The sequence below is a fragment of the Schistocerca gregaria genome, chromosome 7 (genome assembly GCF_023897955.1).
Source record: "Schistocerca gregaria isolate iqSchGreg1 chromosome 7, iqSchGreg1.2, whole genome shotgun sequence".
Classification (NCBI taxonomy): domain Eukaryota; kingdom Metazoa; phylum Arthropoda; class Insecta; order Orthoptera; family Acrididae; genus Schistocerca; species Schistocerca gregaria.
In genome coordinates this window covers 470,870,798-470,888,641 of record NC_064926.1, presented here as the reverse complement: position 1 = coordinate 470,888,641, position 17,844 = coordinate 470,870,798, and the positions used below count along the sequence as shown (strand labels likewise).

General features: G+C 39.6%; 1 protein-coding gene across 2 annotated transcripts in view; it reads left to right on the top strand.

Annotated features, from left to right (window-relative positions):
- LOC126282235 (ubiquilin-1) overlaps positions 1 to 17,844 on the top strand; it is a 93,632-nt gene that overhangs the window by 67,393 nt on the left and 8,395 nt on the right. For both annotated transcript variants that reach the window (XM_049981813.1, XM_049981814.1), the window contains exon 9: positions 6,262 to 6,379. In XM_049981813.1, the coding sequence (XP_049837770.1) occupies positions 6,262 to 6,379 (118 nt within the window). The remainder of the gene's footprint in view (positions 1 to 6,261; positions 6,380 to 17,844) is intronic.

Sequence of the window (17,844 nt, the reverse complement as noted above, 5' to 3'; positions counted from 1 at the left end):
TAAATCTAACTTTGACACAGAAAGGGGTGAATTATACTGCCACTAAAGACTTTGGTCACTTACCAAACAGTATCAAAAGTCTGGCAGATAATCAACAAGTATTTAAGAAGAAATTAAAAGAATTTCTGAATGATGACTCCCTCTACTCCCATCTCTAATGACCTCATTGTCGACGGGACGTTAAACACTAACCACCACCATCCTTCTACTCCATAGAGGAATTTTTAGATATAAATTAAGAAAAGAAAAAAAAAAGAAAAAAACACAAAAAATAAAAATGTTGTTATATTAACTTAAGTATGTTGTTACATTAACTTACGTATGTCATGTATTGGAAACTTTGACTCGTTCCACATCATTACGAAATATCCTATTCATGATCCATGGAACTAGTATTAATCTAGAGAGAGAACAGGGTCGTGAGTGTGCTGTGCTGTTTTTTTTTTTTTTTTTTTTTTTTTTTTTTTTTTTTTTTTGGGGGGGGGGGGGGTTGGCAGAGCTTAGGGATACGAAGAATTTGTCCCATAAAATGTTTCCAGATCTGTGTGAAGAGTACACATCAGCCCCCCCCCCTCGTTTCCAACACTCAAAACAAATCCTAAAACATCCATAGAGGTGAATGAAAACAAAAATCACAGAAAAGAATTAACCTCATATACCATATGAGAAATGAGTGTTATTTGAAAAATAACTCGACTACTAGACATGCAAGTAACTTCGCTGTTGTTTGATGCAGAGTATAGGTACGATTTTAACCCTGATGACTGTATAGTAAAGCCATTAAAAGAAACTTCCTCGCAGATAAAACTGTGTGCCAGACTGAGACTCGAACTCGGGACCTTTGCCTTTCGCGGGCAAGTGCTCTACCATCTGAGCTACCCAACCACTACTCACACCCCGTCCTCACAGCTTTACTTCTGCCAATACCTTTACAGAAGCTCCAGGAGAGCTCCACCAGATTTGAAGGTGTAATAATTAAATTAGAATGTTATAGTATTAAAAACTATGAAATACCTCGCACACAAACACAAAAAGTAACACTTTGACGACTCACACAAAGTTGGTAACTTATTGAAAAATGAGCTCATGCTATGTATACTAAAATGTAGCTAATGCAGAAGCACATTAGTGCTGCCATTTCCACAGATGTTGGACAAGAACTATTTCCATGTCGTATGAGTATATAAGTACTGATGCTATCCTCACTATTTTCTCTGGTAATGACATAAGAAGAGAGTTACGGTTCTGGAAAATATGTCTTGTATAGAATCTCCCCCCCCCCCCCCCCCCCCCCCCCCCCCATGAACCATGGACCTTGCCGTTGGTGGGGATTCTTGCGTGCCTCAGCGATACAGATAGCCGTACCGTAGGTACAACCACAACAGAGGGGTATCTGTTGAGAGGCCAGACAAATGTGTGGTTCCTGAAGAGGGACAGCAGCCTTTTCAGTAGTTCCAGGGGCAACAGTCTGGATGATTGACTGATCTGGCCTTGTAACAATAACCAAAATGGCCTTGCTGTGTTGGTACTGTGAACGGCTGAAAGCAAGGGGAAACTAAGGCCGTGATTTTTCCCGAGGGCATGCAGCTTTACTGTATGATTAAATGATGATGGCGTCCTCTTGGGTAAAATATTCCGGAGGTATAATAGTCCCCCATTCAGATCTCCAGGCAGGCACTATTCAGGAGGACGTTGCTATCAGGAGAAAGAAAACTGGCATTCTACGGATTGGAGGGTGGGATGCCCGATCCCTTAATCGGGCAGGTAGGTTAGAAAATTTAAAAAGGGAAATGGATAGGTTAAGGTTCGATATAGTGGGAATTAGTGAAGTTCGGTGGCAGGATGAACAAAACTTCTGGTCAGGTGACTACAGGGTTATAAACACAAAATCAAATAGGGGTAATGCAGGAGTAGGTTTAATAATGAATAGGAAAATAGGAATGCGGGTAAGCTACTACAAACAGCATAGTGAACACATTATGGTGGCCAAGATAGATACGAAGCCCACACCTACTACAGTAGTACAAGATTATATGCCAACTAGCTCTGCAGATGATGAAGAAATTGATGATATGTATGATGAGATAAAAGAAATTATTCAGGTAGTGAAGGGAGACGAAAATTTAATAGTCATGGGTGACTGGAATTCGAGTGTAGGAAAAGGGAGAAAAGGAAACATAATTGGTGGATATGGATTGGGGCTAAGAAATGAAAGAGGAAGCCTCCTGGTAGAATTTTGCACACAACTTAATCATAGCTAACACTTGGTTTAAGAATCATGAAAGAAGGTTGTATACATGGAAGAACCCTGAAGATACTAAACGGTATCAGATAGATTATATAATGGTAAGACAGAGATTTAGGAACCATGTATTAAATTGTAAGACGTTTCCAGGGGCAGATGTGGACTCAGACCACAATCTATTGGTTATGACCTGTAGATTAAAACTGAAGAAACTGCAAAAAGGTGGGAATTTAAGGAGATGGGACCTGGATAAACTGACCAAACCAGAAATTGTACAGAGTTTCAGGGAGAGCATAAGGGAACAATTGACAGGAATGGGGGAAAGAAATACAGTAGAAGAAGAATGGGTAGCTCTGAGGGATGAAGTAGTGAAGGCAGCAGAGGATCAAGTAGGTACAAAGGCGAGGGCTAGTAGAAATCCTTGGGTAACAGAAGGAATATTGAATTTAATTGATGAAAGGAGAAAATACAAAAATGCATTAAATGAAGCAGGCAAAAAGGAATACAAGCGTATCAAAAATGAGATCGACAGGAAGTGCAAAATGGCTAAGCAGGGATGGCTAGAGGACAAATGTAAGGATGTAGAGGCTTATCTAACTAGGAGGAAGATATACTGCCTACAGGAAAATTAAAGAGACCTTTGGATATGAGAGAACCGCTTGTATGAACATAAAGAGCTCAGATGGAAACCCAGTTCTAAGCAACGAAGGGAAAGCAGAAAGGTGGAAGGAGTATATAGAGGGTCTATACAAGGGCGATGAACTTGAGGACAATATTATAGAAATGGAAGAGGATGTAGATGAAGATGAAATGGGAGATACGATACTGCGTGAAGAGTTTGACAGAGCACTGAAAGACCTGAGTCGAAACAAGGCTCCCGGAGTAGACAACATTTCATTGGAACTACTGACGGCCTTGGGAGAACCAGTCCTGACAAAACTCTACCATCTGGCGAGCAAGATGTATGAGACAGACAAAATACCCTCAGACTTCAAGAAGAATATAATAATTCCAATCCCAAAGAAAGTAGGTGTTGACAGATGTGAAAATTACCGAACTATCAGTATAATAAGTCACAGCTGCAAAATACTAACACGAATTCTTTACAGACGAATGGAAAAACTAGTAGAAGCCGACCTCGGGGAAGATCAGTTTGGATTCTGTAGAAATACTGGAACACGCGATGCAATACTGACTCTACGACTTATCTTAGAAGAAAGATTAAGGAAAGGCAAACCTACGTTTCTAGCATTTGTAGACTTAGAGAAAGCTTTTGACAATGTTGACTGGAATACTCTTTCAAATTCTGAAGGCGGCAGGAGTAAAATACAGGGAGCCAAAGGCTATTTACATTTTGTACAGAAACCAGATAGCAGTTATAAGAGTCGAGGGGCATGAAAGGGAAGCAGTGGTTGGGAAGGGAGTAAGACAGGGTTGCAGCCTCTCCCCGATGCTGTTCCATCTGTATATTGAGCAAGCAGTAAAGGAAACAAAAGAAAAGTTTGGAGTAGGTATTAAAATCCATTTAGAAGAAATAAAAACTTTGAGGTTCGCCGATGACATTGTAATTCTGTCAGAGACAGCAAAGGACTTGCAGTTGAACGGAATGGATAGTGTATTGAAAGGAGGATGTAATATGAACATCAACAAAAGCAAAGCAAGGATAATGGAATGTAGTCGAATTAAGTCGGGTGATGCTGAGGTCTCAGGACTGAAGACGAGAACAACAACAACAACAACAACAACAACAACAACAACAACATAGAATTTCAAGTCTTAACAAAAACCTGCCTCTAAAATTCAATGAAAATAATAATTTTAAATCATGGAAAAAAGCAATATGCAATATAAGAAATTACAGAAGCCATTAACATAAAATTGTTGTTGCAAACCATTGTAAGTAAAACACTAAATTCGGTGAATGTAAAATCAACAAAAGTGATGCATGAAAGAGCAGAAAGAGGCCTGCTTGCACTGGTGGGTAGGAGAAGGTATGAACAAAAAAGGGATAACAGAAATATAAACGAAGGTAGTTACCATATCCCTGGAATCAGTAAGACATAATTTTTACTCATTACAGAATTCTCATACACTTCTAGAAGTGAGTGATAACCATCAGTCCTTTGAGATAAAATAATTTTTCTATCTCACCTATTAGAATTAGTTCTCATGGCATGAAACGTCTGGAAACTGACCAACTTATTTATATGAAAACAGTAATTGTAAAGTTTGCTCCCCCGACCTTCAGCCCCGCACCCACCAGATAAATTTGTGGGCACTCATGGTAATAATAATAATAATAATAATAATAATAATAATAATAATAATAAATCAGTTTATACATGTATTAATAATCTGAAATTAAAGTACACTCAAAAAGATAGGAGAAAAGTGTTAGACCAAAATATTTACAAGAAGTTTTCGGAAACTAAGAGCTGTTGGCCAGTTAAGAGCCCAAAATATAATGAAACAAAACATTGAAGTAAGTCTTGGATTTGATTGGAACATAATTGCCATCCATGTTGTGGTACTTGTAATAATAGATGTTTTTCATCCCTACATTGAACAATGGTGATGCTTAAAATGAGGATAAGTTTATAACATTGAATTTCATGCTAAAATTAGTAAGATTAAGAAAATGGTTGTAGAGAGGATGAGATACTGTTTCCCAGCCAAAGTATATAGTGTGTCAGTTGCATTGCAACCATCATAGGGGATGGGCATTCATCACAGACAAAAACATTCTGGGTTGTGTAATACAATCCTAGCAGGGTGTCATAATAAATGTCTTGGTTGGAAATCTCAAATCAGGTTCAAACTTTTGCTGTCCTAAAATACAACACAGGGAACCTACCAAGTAGTTGGAATTAACGTGACTTTTATTTTCTGTGGATGAAGACATTAGTGTCTGGTGTCCGCTGTATTTGTTTCTGAGTCATTGTCTTAGCTCCTGTCACAATCTCCTCACCCCACTGTGTCAAAAACATTATTTCACTCTCCATTTATTGATTTGCATGAATACCGGCAGCTCTGTACCACTGTTGGACCCATTAGTTAATGAACACTGTTGTGTATACAAGTCTACTGTGGTAGTAATTACAAACAGAAGTTACATTCTCAGTACCCCTGTACTAGTTGCCTAAGTTTAGTTACCTTCTTCATTGCACCATCTAGACACCTGGCTGTTGTCTGATGGCTCATCAATGCACAAGCACTCTTTAATACTGTGAGAAAAGTCTTCAGATTACCACTCATGGATGATTTGTTGTCTCTGAACAAATGTGACTATTTTACCATAAATATTTTATTAGAAACAAAAAAAAAAAAAATAGTTCAAGCCATAGAGTCCAGTGTGTTGCCAAATAGTCCCCATGCTATTTTAATCCTTTCTCTTGAAATGTAATTGATTTTGATGACTAGATTCTATCGAGATGTGCAGCAACAAGAGTCTCTAAATTTACTGCCATATGAAATGTGTTATCAACACTGTCACAGTGGAAACAGTAACATTCATAAATGTAATACTAGAATGAGAAGTAAGTTACACTATTGGTCACAGGAAGGTATTCAGAGAAAAGAAAATCTTTGACTACTTACAGAGTGATGTAAAGAATTGAATGTAAATAAAATTAACTTCAAACACAAAAGGTAATCATATCTGCTTGACAACTGCTACTGCGTAAAATAATTTCTGTGTGTGTGTGTGTGTGTGTGTGTGTGTGTGTGTGTGTGTGTGTGTGTGTGTTTCTATATTAGTTAGAGGCCACAGTTAATGATCCACAGAACAAACAAACTTATCCTATTCACTTCAAAATGTGCAGTAACACTACTAAGTTATGCAAGCCAGAAAATGTATAGTGAGCTTCTACAAGACATAAATTATCCTATCATAGCTCTCACAGATAAATTATTTTATGGAACAGTTTGTCCTTCAAGCTTATATTTACTTCAAACCACTTTTGTTAAATTTTGAAATTGGTTGCACTCTCTAAATTTTCTCTTCTTTTGTGGTGCAGTTGTCCAGCATGTCTACACAGTCTGGAGTCGGTAACCAGCCACCAGAAGAAAGATACAGGGCACAGCTGGAGCAGTTGGCAGCCATGGGATTTGTCAATAGGGAAGCTAATCTCCAAGGTAATAAGGGTCAAAGGTTAAATGTTAATGTGTGAAATTATTAAATTACAGATATGTTATTAGTGTGTGGCTAACAGTAAATGTCAGACAACAAATCCAAGGGTCTGGTGTTCCATCCCATGTCGGTACTAAGATTGTATGCTGTCACTTATTGCTTTTTTTCACTTCTGGCAATGAATTGTTAATATGAAATGAGCCAAATTGCTCCCTGGTTCTAAGTCTACATTAAATTATAGGTCCGCTTACAGCTTGCTTCGCCATTCAGTTCAAATATAGGAGGGAGACTAGACCTCCAATAAGACCCTGTGTAGCAAAGCACAATAGTGTTGAAACCAACCTTTGGATGGAGAACCTTACTTCATTATTTCTTAGTTCTTTTATTAGTTTGAGACTGTGGATATTTTTTGCTAGTAATACTAATTATAGGCTGAGTCGGAAAATGTCACTAATTCGTCTAAACTGGATCAAGTTATTTAATAAAGATTAGGAAGCAGTAACCTCCCCCTTGCTAAGAAGTGGCTCTCTGTCTTATTAACTGGGTTGTTTAGCTGACATGAGCGCAAAGAGTAATTGACAGTGTAGGTATACATGATTGCTAATACAGTGAGCAGACTGTGCCTGTTTTGTTTTTCATTTGTTAACTTATACCTTGACTTGTCCCACATCCCTGAAGGTTCTCATTCTTGGCATGATGCACAGAACCTAATGCAAGTAGATCCGTTATCCTGGGAAATATCATTTGAAATTTTGAGTAATTGCATTTTTGGAGCAAAATATATGCAAGCTAGTAGTTTTGGAATAACAAAGGGAGGCTGCCAATTGTGAAATTCACATTCGATTCATACTGCGCATAATAAAAGCTCATGGCCAGAGATGTAATGTGGCAAAGAATCAAGATGCACTTCTAGGCCGTTGTCAAGAAAATCGACAGTTAAAAGAAACCGTTGCAGTGAAATACTCTCTAAGATTTTTAATTTTCTACAGCGTCATGGCGCAGCAGTAAGCACTTGGGTTCGTAATCCAAAGGTCACTGGATCGAGTCTCGCGCCATGCAACCTTTCTTTTTCTTTCTTTCTTTCTTTCTTCTTCTTCTTCTTCTTCTTCTTCTTTTTTCCCCTTCCCCCCCCCCCCCCCCCAAATGTCTATATATACGCACACAATTCCCGGTAATCAGCTGCAACAATTATGCATATAATAAGTTGTTTAAAGTCATTTGTCATGGAAGAATAATACTTGTAATAAAACACAATATCACAAATAATATTCAAGTGGATACAATTTATTCAAAAGTTCGGTATACACTCACACACAATTAACAATTAGTGACCAGAAGTAGCTGGAGCATCGCACAAACCAGAGTGATAGTTATCACAGAAACTTGGAAAGCAGAAAACAGCACGACATCGAGCACATCTGATAAACGATGCCTTTTTACAAGAACAATTGTTTTTTTAAATTATTTGTTGGGAAACACACCTGATTGACATTCTGAAAAATTGTTCTATTGTTCGTCAGGTTTGATGCATACCACGCGTATCGTATCATATTGGCAAAAATCGGAGAAGGCAATTGGTGGTGGACGATGGATTGGATTTTTATACAATCATCTCTGGAGTTGATGTCACTGTTTCACTCAATTAAAAAAAAGCACAATTTTGGAGGCGCTTGATCAAATTTTTTACCTGCCGGTAAAAATACACATCACACGGTTGGACGAGAGGAGTGCACTTTGGAGGAATGACTTTTATAGTGCACGTTGGTAACTTCTTATCGTCATGGAACATCTCATCGTATAACGCTGGGTTCGTTTGCCCACCCCAAGAGTTGATCAGAAGGCGAAATTCTTTCATTTGTACGTATGGTTGCAAAGCATTACACAAGAAGTCCATGAATAAACATCTTGTTAGTTTACCGGATTTGGAGGATGTAATAACAACGTTGGTATATTTCTTGGCATACTCGTCGACTGTCTTCTGTACTCTGGGTCCAAACGTATCTGTGGACTCTTATAAACATACGAAAACAAGAGGCAAGACTCGTCCAGACATCGTGATTGAATATTGTGCCGTATATGAATGCGTCACCTTGTTCATGTCGTGTCGGGTTACCAGGACAGCCTTTGACCCTTTTTCGGTGAGAGTTCAGTTGAATGTGGACTGGTACTGGCACCCTGACAAACAAATATCGTTTATATAAGAAATATACGAAATCTATGTTTTCTATCATATATCAGATTATCATATTCTATCATCATGTCGTATGACATTTGTGAACAGCTCTTTACGTACCTGTTTGATCAGTATTAATTATGAAATCTTTGTCAAAGTTAGTTATCAACGTTCGCGTCTGGATCCGGAATGTGTCCGCTGCGGCCAAAATTTCGTCTTGGGTAGCCGTCTCTTTGCGGGAAACAGATTTTATTTTCTGTTGCCGAATCCCATGCTTCTTTTTAAATTCGGTGACTCATGTTTTTGAAGCTTAGAAGTTGAAATCTGGCAATTGACTTGCAGCGCCCAAGGCCCACTGCTACTGGTTTCTGGTAGTAACTTGCTGGAAGTTTTGTCGAGCTTCTACAAAGCAATCGTGCACCCATGAATCGATGGTACAATATTTATCAAATTTGCTACCGCCACGTTTGATTTGCTCTTCCACCTAGATAAGTAGCTCATATTTGTCAAACAAGAGCACCTCTTTTTTTGTAAAGTTTTGAGACTCCAGCCTGGATGTTCTTTGGCCAGATTGACAGCTCTAATTTTGTAATCCAGAGAAATGTAGCCGTACTCTTTTTTTTTTTTCTCCTCGTCCGGTTCGTATTCGTCTAATGATTCGTTGGCAAAGGGACTCATTTCAACGTCTTCATAGGCATTGTTATCGTCGATTTCATTAATGTCTATCAGTTCCTCATCATGAACGAGGGTTTTTTCGGCAAGCATTTGCAATATATTCTGGAACATTTCCTCCCCAATTACCATGGCTTCTTCGTTGATTGATGATGACAGTTCTGCTGCGATGCGATTACTGTTACGAAGGAGGCTTGCAAAATACACCAACACATCTTTCAATTGTTGTTTCGCCACTTCACTGTGTATAGAATCTTCTTCGATCACATCACTTTCATGCGAAGGGCGTGGATCACTCTCCAATTGTACTGCCCCCGTTTTTCCTTTTGTTTTACAGGGTGTACAAAAGCTGTCACGTACACACTGATTTTCGACGATGTTATAAGTTGCGCTAGGGACAGCATCTACCTTCTTTCGAAGTTAGCAGGCAGCTACGCTGTTATGCGGCAGCTTGTTTTGGCCCATTCAACATCTGTCCTTCAAGTGTAACGAGCGAGTAACGGAGTTTATATTTCATACCTGCCACAGCAAATTTGTGTTCGTGGGGTCTCTATTCTAATTCGAACGTTTGACTTACACTATACTTATTCGTTTCGGAATATCGTTTCTACGTCTTCCGTTAAAGAGGGAAGGAGAGGGAAAGACGAAAGGATGTGGGTTTTAAGGGAGAGGTTAAGGAATCATTCCAATCCCGGGAGCGGAAAGATTTACCTTAAGGGGTACGCGCGCGCGCGCGCGCGCGCACACACACACGCACACACACACGCACACACACACGCACACACACACGCACACACACACGCACGCACACACACACGCACACACACACACACGCACACACACACACACACACACACACACACACACACACACACACACACAAGCAGACGTTTGTAAAGGCAAAGAGTTTGGGCAGAGATGTCAGTCGAGGCGGAAGTGCAGAGGCAAAGATGTTGTTGAAAGAGAGGTGAGGTATGAGCGGCGGCAACTTGAAATTAGTGCAGGTTGAGGCCTGGCGGATAACGAGAAGAGAGTATATACTGAAGGGCAAGTTCCCATCTCCGAGTTCTGACAGGTTGGTGTTAGTGGGAAGTATCCAGATAACCCGGACGGTGTAACACTGCCAAGATGTGCTGGCCGTGTACCAAGGCATGTTTAGCCACAGGGTGATCCTCATTACCAACAAACACTGTCTGCCACTGTTTCCCACATGGAATGTTTCCCTCTATCACACACACACACACACACACACACACACACACACATTTGAATTACAAAAAACAAATACTAAAAAAAAAAAAAAGTTGCATGGCGCGAGATTCGATCAGGTGACCTTTGGATTACGAAACCGAGCGCTTACTGCTGCGCCATGGCGCCGTAGAAAATTATTAATCGTAGCGAGTATTTCACCTCAACAGTTTCTTTTAGCTGTCGATTTTCTCGGCAACGGCTGAGAAGTGCATCTTGGTGCTTTCCCACATTATACCTCTGGCCATGAGCTTTTATTACGCGCAGTATGAATCGAATCTGAATTTCACTATTAATGGTCTCCCCTTGTAAGATAATTTGGGGTATTGGGCTGCATGATTGTAAAATAGTAAAACAGCTAAATTGCCAACAGTTTGACTGACTTCCTGCGGTCCACTTAAGGGCAGTTCACTGCTGTATAGTGGTGAATGCCTTCGTTTATATACTGTCATTTTAAATTGTCTGGTGAATACTGATGTCACATATCTGAGATGTCATTGGATAATTTGAAGAAGTAGTTATGGCAGAGTGGCTGTACGGTGTCCTATTGCCTGTGCTACTCTGTTGGCTGATTGTAAGACAAATTTAGTAGGTGCAGCAAACTCTCGTTGGTGACTGAAAGGCAATAGCAGATTGGCAGCTCGTATCCAGGTGGTGGTGGTGGTGGTGGTGGTGGTGGTGGTGGTGGTGGTCTGCTGCATCGAGGTGTTAGGGGCGCATGGCAGTTCTCTCATGGCTGCTGTTTGTACTGTTAAACCCGGGTCAAGTGGTGCTTCTGGCTACCAAGCACACGCAGTGTGCCAGGCCAAAATTGCTGGCACTCACGCCTCAGATAACTTATAGCCATCCTCGCTGTTCATGTTGTTGTTGTTTGTGGTCTTCAGTCCTGAGATTGGTTTGATGCAGCTGTCCATGCTACTGTATCCTGTGCTAGCTTCATCATCTCCCAGTACTTACTTCAGCCTACATTCTTCTGAATCTGCTTAGTGTATTCATCTCTTAAGTCTCCTTCTACAATTTTTACCCTCCACGCTGCCCTCCAGTACTAAATTGGTGATCCCTTGATGTCTCAGAACATGTCCAACAAACCGATCCCTTCTTCTGGTCAAGTTGTGCCACAAACTCCTCTTCTCCCCAATTCTATTCAATACATCCACATTAGTTATGTGACCTACTCATCTAATCTTCAGCATGCTTCTGTAGCACCACATTTCGAAAGCTTCTATTCTCTTCTTGTCTAAACTATTTATCGTCCATGTTTCACTTCCATACATGGCTTTCAGAAACGACTTCATGACACTTAAATCAATACTCGATGTTAACAAATTTCTCTTCTTCAGAAATGCTTTACTTGCCATTGCCAGTCTACATTTTATATCCTCTCTACTTTGACCATCATCAGTTATTTTGCTCCCCAAATAGTAAAACTCCTTTACTACTTTAAGTGTCCAACATTGTCAAAAGCTTTTTCTAAGTCTACAAATGCTAGAAACATAGGTTTGCCTTTCCTTAATCTTTCTTCTAAGGTAAGTCGTAAGGTCAGTATTGCCTCACGTGTTCCAACATTTCTATGGAATCCAAACTGATCTTTCCCGAGGTCATCTTCTACCAGTTTTTCCATTCGTCTGTAAAGAATTTGTGTTAATATGTTGCAGCTGTGACATATTAAACTGATAGTTCGGTAATTTTCACATCTGGCAACACCTGCTTTCTTTGGAATTGGAATTGTTATATTCTTCCTGAAGTCTGAGGGTATTTTGTCTGTCTCATACATCTTGCTCGCCAGATGGTAGAGTTTTGTCAGGACTGGTTCTCCCAAGGCCGTCAGTAGTTCCAATGAAATATTGTCTACTCCGGGAGCCTTGTTTCGACTCAGGTCTTTCAGTGCTCTGTCAAACTCTTCACGCAGTATCGTATCTCCCATTTCATCTTCATCTACATCCTCTTCCATTTCTATAATATTGTCCTCAAGTTCATCGCCCTTGTATAGACCCTCTATATACTCCTTCCACCTTTCTGCTTTCCCTTCGTTGCTTAGAACTGGGTTTCCATCTGAGCTCTTTATGTTCATACAAGCGGTTCTCTCATATCCAAAGGTCTCTTTAATTTTCCTGTAGGCAGTATATCTTCCTCCTAGTTAGATAAGCCTCTACATCCTTACATTTGTCCTCTAGCCATCCCTGCTTAGCCATTTTGCACTTCCTGTCGATCTCATTTTTGATACGCTTGTATTCCTTTTTGCCTGCTTCATTTACTGCATTTTTGTATTTTCTCCTTTCATCAATTAAATTCAATATTCCTTCTGTTACCCAAGGATTTCTACTAGCCCTCGCCTTTGTACCTACTTGATCCTCTGCTGCCTTCACTACTTCATCCCTCAGAGCTACCCATTCTTCTTCTACTGTATTTCTTTCCCCCATTCCTGTCAATTGTTCCCTTATGCTCTCCCTGAAACTCTGTACAATTTCTGGTTTGGTCAGTTTATCCAGGTCCCATCTCCTTAAATTCCCACCTTTTTGCAGTTTCTTCAGTTTTAATCTACAGGTCATAACCAATAGATTGTGGTCTGAGTCCACATCTGCCCCTGGAAACGTCTTACAATTTAATACATGGTTCCTAAATCTCTGTCTTACCATTATATAATCTATCTGATACCGTTTAGTATCTTCAGGGTTCTTCCATGTATACAACCTTCTTTCATGATTCTTAAACCAAGTGTTAGCTATGATTAAGTTGTGTGCAAAATTCTACCAGGAGGCTTCCTCTTTCATTTCGTAGCCCCAATCCATATCCACCAATTATGTTTCCTTTTCTCCCTTTTCCTACACTCGAATTCCAGTCACCCATGACTATTAAATTTTCGTCTCCCTTCACTACCTGAATAATTTCTTTTATCTCATCATACATATCATCAATTTCTTCATCATCTGCAGAGCTAGTTGGCATATAATCTTGTACTACTGTAGTAGGTGTGGGCTTCGTATCTATCTTGGCCACCATAATGTGTTCACTATGCTGTTTGTAGTAGTTTACCCGCATTCCTATTTTTTTTTTTTTTTATTAATTGTTATACCTATCCTGCATTACTCCTATTCGATTTTGTATTTATAACCTCGTGTTCACCTGACCAAAAGTCTTGGTCCTCGTGCCACTATATCTAACTTTAACCTATCCATTTCCCTTTTTAAATTTTCTACCCTACCTGCCTGATTAAGGGATCTCACATTCCACACACTGATCCGTAGAATGCCAGTTTTTATTCTCCTGATAACGACATCATCTTCAGTAGTCCCCACCTGGATATCCGAATGGGGGACTATTTTACCTCAGGAATATTTTACCCAAGAGGATGCCATCATCATTTAACCATACAGTAAAGCTGCTCTCCCGGGAAAGATTATGGCTGTAGTTTCCCCTTGCTTTCAGCCGTTCGGAGTACCAGCACAGCAAGGCTGTTTTGGTTAGTATTACAAGGCCAGATCTTTCAATTGTCCAGAATTTTGCCCCTGCAACTACTGAAAAGGCTGCTGCCCCTTTTCAGGAACCACACTTTTTTTTCATGTTATTAGGGCATTTAATTATTTCAGTAGCCTCTATTTTCTGTTGCTGCATCCATGACTTTTGAGCAACAGTGCGAGGTTCTTCAAAACTGATAGAATGGTCACTTTCCTGGTGGTCTGACTTGTTCTGTCCCAGTAGTACATATTGTTAGTGTTCTGAAATGCAAATGCTTATGGGTCTCCCAGACTACTGAAATAATAAAACACTCTAACAATGTGAATGGGGAGGATTGTTGCAAGTTACCTGAGGGCTGGCTGCCAGTGATTCCAGCCCAGTTGACCACGTGTGCTTGCCAGCCACCAGTGTTTGACAGTATAAACAGCAATTGAGAGAGAACTTCGATGCGGCCTTAATGCCTTGCTGCAGGAAAACTCCGCACCTTGGATAAAAATGCTGGTTTGTTATTATCTTGCAATCACCAATGAGAGTTTGCCTACCAACACATACCAGAGTGTCAAAGGCAACAGACAGCTGATAACGCTACGTTCTACCAGTGTTGCCTTCTAATCAGCCACCATGTTAGCACAGGCAATAGGGTACGGTACAGTCACCTCTCCATAACAACCTTTTCAAATTGTCCAATGGCGTCTCAGATAAGTGACGTCAGTACCCACCACATAACTGAAAATGATAGTATATAAAGGAAGACATTCACCAGTATTTAGCAGTGAACTACCCTCAAGAGGACTGCAGCATGTCAGTTGAAACATCAGTTTAACTGTTTTAGTAGTTTACAAGGACAAGCCCCAGTACCCAAAATTACCTTCTCCAAAATGACATTGGCCTGAAAGCCAACAAAGTTAGTAGTTTGTTTTAACTTTCTGTAGACCTGCAACTTTACCATGAACAGAATTTAAATGGTTGGATATGACATGTTAAGGAAAAGAAATCTGAATTAGTTCACTGAAAATGTGGTTTTACTAACAGTACAGAGGAGCGCATATAATGAAGAATGCATTACGTAGGGCATGTAATCTGCAGTGGTATTGTGATGCCTTCCACAGTAACTCTGGAAGCTTTACAGAGCACAGACACCTTTTGCAGCCACCCACTGTAGGTCATGTGCATCAGTGCCTTTCGATCTGCTGGAAGTGCTAAATTTTCTGTTCTACCATCTGTATCTGGGAGACATCCCTCTGACCCAACACTTGGACAGGGTGTATATGTGAACAAGGAAAAAAAAAGATTACCGGATTTTTCCTGGGTTTCCCGGTTAAAAATACACTTTCTCCTGGGTGAAAATACACTTTTTCCGTGTTAAGCAACAGTATACTCTTCCTCGTGAAGTGACAGTATTCTCTTCCTCGGCACTGTAAAGGTCATCAATCCTTTGAATGTTTATGGTTTTATATACCAACATAGAATTTCCCGGCACTTTAGAAAACAAAACTTGGGGAAAAACACGTTTTGAAAGATCTTTGATGTGCAGCAGCGTGTACGCTGCACATTTTCATATTATTAAGGTATAAATTTGAATTCCACCAAACAATGCATGTTACTTTCTGAAGCATTGAAATCGAGTTTGCGATGCACTTTTGTGAGCATCATAGCTTATTTACGTGATCTCACCAGCTGAATACAGCAATAGGACACGTGATGTAGTCAGCCAATAGCAACATCACTCTTAAGAAGCGTGAATACACAAATAAGAAAAGTTAATGGCTTAAATTAATATACATAGCATTCACATATTATATTGGTCTCGAAGATTAATAAGTTGGAAGAGAAGCTAAGCTTCCATATATAATGTTGATATTTTTGCGCGTGTTACACTTTAAGATACATCACACAAATGTGCCAGTAAAATTTTTAATAACGACACAAATGTCTCTTCTACTGGGCTCGAAATTCTTCTAAATGGTTGTCCTCAAAGAGTTGAATTTTTAAATAAGTGTCATACACTTTGTGATTTAAGAAAATCATCATACATTCTCGCACATAGTTCATCTTGCGTAGAAGGAAATCTGCTTTGAATGTAACGCTTTTCAAACCACCATTTGCAATATTTTCCTGCGACCTGTTAGAAATAGGTTCATTTCAGCAGTTGCAAGAAAGTGCCAGATAACTGGTGTCACCGCACTTGCGCAGCTACGATGACACAGGAAGCCCATATGTTCGTACGTGTAAAACATTAAAAGATCTTACATTGTCATAAAAGAAGCAAGACATCAAAGGATACTTCAAGAGAATCGGGATTTTGCGAACCATACTAGAATGCATAATTTGGCTTAAAATGCGCATCCATATGTAAATTTTCTTGGAGTGCCAGTGCTCATATTTGGTCCTTTATTATGGCATAATGCCATACGTGCACTAGAAATGCAGCAAACAGTTGAAACTAGCCAATAGTATGAAATTAAACACTTTGTTTCAAGTAAATTGACTGCCTCAGTAGAAAGGATTAATAAAAGCCAAATCTCTTTAGCAAACTGGCGAAAATAACTTCGTTGTTCTGTAAGGTGAAAATTGCTTGACTGTCAAAGGTGGAAATAAAATCTGAAACTATTAACATACTTTAGCCTGCTTATGCAAACGTATTTTAATTCATTTGATAGCTCCCGTTCACAAAAATCCGTTTTGTTATCATTTAATGTGAGAGCAATAAACGAAGAGGAAACAACAAAATCACTGAACGTAAACACAGGTCACGTGGAGAGGACCCACCTCTCCACAACAACTCTGACTGCTCTGTGCATGAGCCCCAGATCTACGATATTTCCGAACAGGGGCAATATTAAGCAGTGGCGGCCAGCCACACTTCTGTAACCAAAAGCAGGAGATGGTACTACTGATACGTCACTCAACTGCGCATGCACAAGAGCCTGTCCGCAACTGCTCGAACCAATCTAATTTAAACAGTTGTCATGTACGCTCATTGGAGGCAATTTGTTGTTATAAAGCACTGCATAGTGCTCCTAAAGCCTTTGAAACACTTTACTGTTGGCAGACGCTTGTATGAGCACTGTTTTGTTGTTGTTGTATACGGCGTTTCCTTTGCAACTTAAGGTTTTTTGCCATTCATGTTTTGTTGCTGCAGTATTATTCTGCAGTAGCGGGATACAATAAGACCCTTTGTTAGAGTATTGGTTGTTACCAGTAAAAATCACAAAAAATTAACTGAAAACTAAAACAACGAAAAATTCCCAGAATTCTAAACAATTCCTGGGTTTTTCTTGGTTTTCTCCCGGATGAAAAAATTCCCAGGTTTTTCCTGGATCTCCCGGTTGTCCTGGGTCGTATACACCCTGTTGGAGACAACCATATAGGGATTATAGACTCCCTCAAAAATCAAGAAAACAATGGCAAAACAGCTATTTTATAAGAAAATGAGTTTTTTGCACAAATATGGACAAATATTTAAGGAAAAGGCTGATAAAGTGTTTTGCATAGAATGTCCTGTATGGTTCTGAAATGTGGACAGCAAAGAAAGTCAGACAGGACTTTGAAACCAAACCAGTGTATTTCTTTAGACACACAGTTAGTAAATCCCATCAGCCCAAAGAGTCATAGGTGACAATGAAACCGCTTTCCTAGAAAAGCAACAGACATACTGAAAGATGGCATTGTGCTGTAAGAAATGAGTGATCTTCTTCATAAGTTTAAAAACATAATTTTATGAACAAAACTGCGTTGATAACATTTAATAATTAAAATCTCAATATTAAACAATGGAAAATCCATGATGGAATGTTACAACATTATGAAAAGGATTCTTGCTACTCACCATATAGCAGAGATGCTGAGTCGCAGGTAGGCACAACAAAAAGACTGTCACAAAACAAGATTTCGACTGACAAGGCCTTTGTCAAAAACACA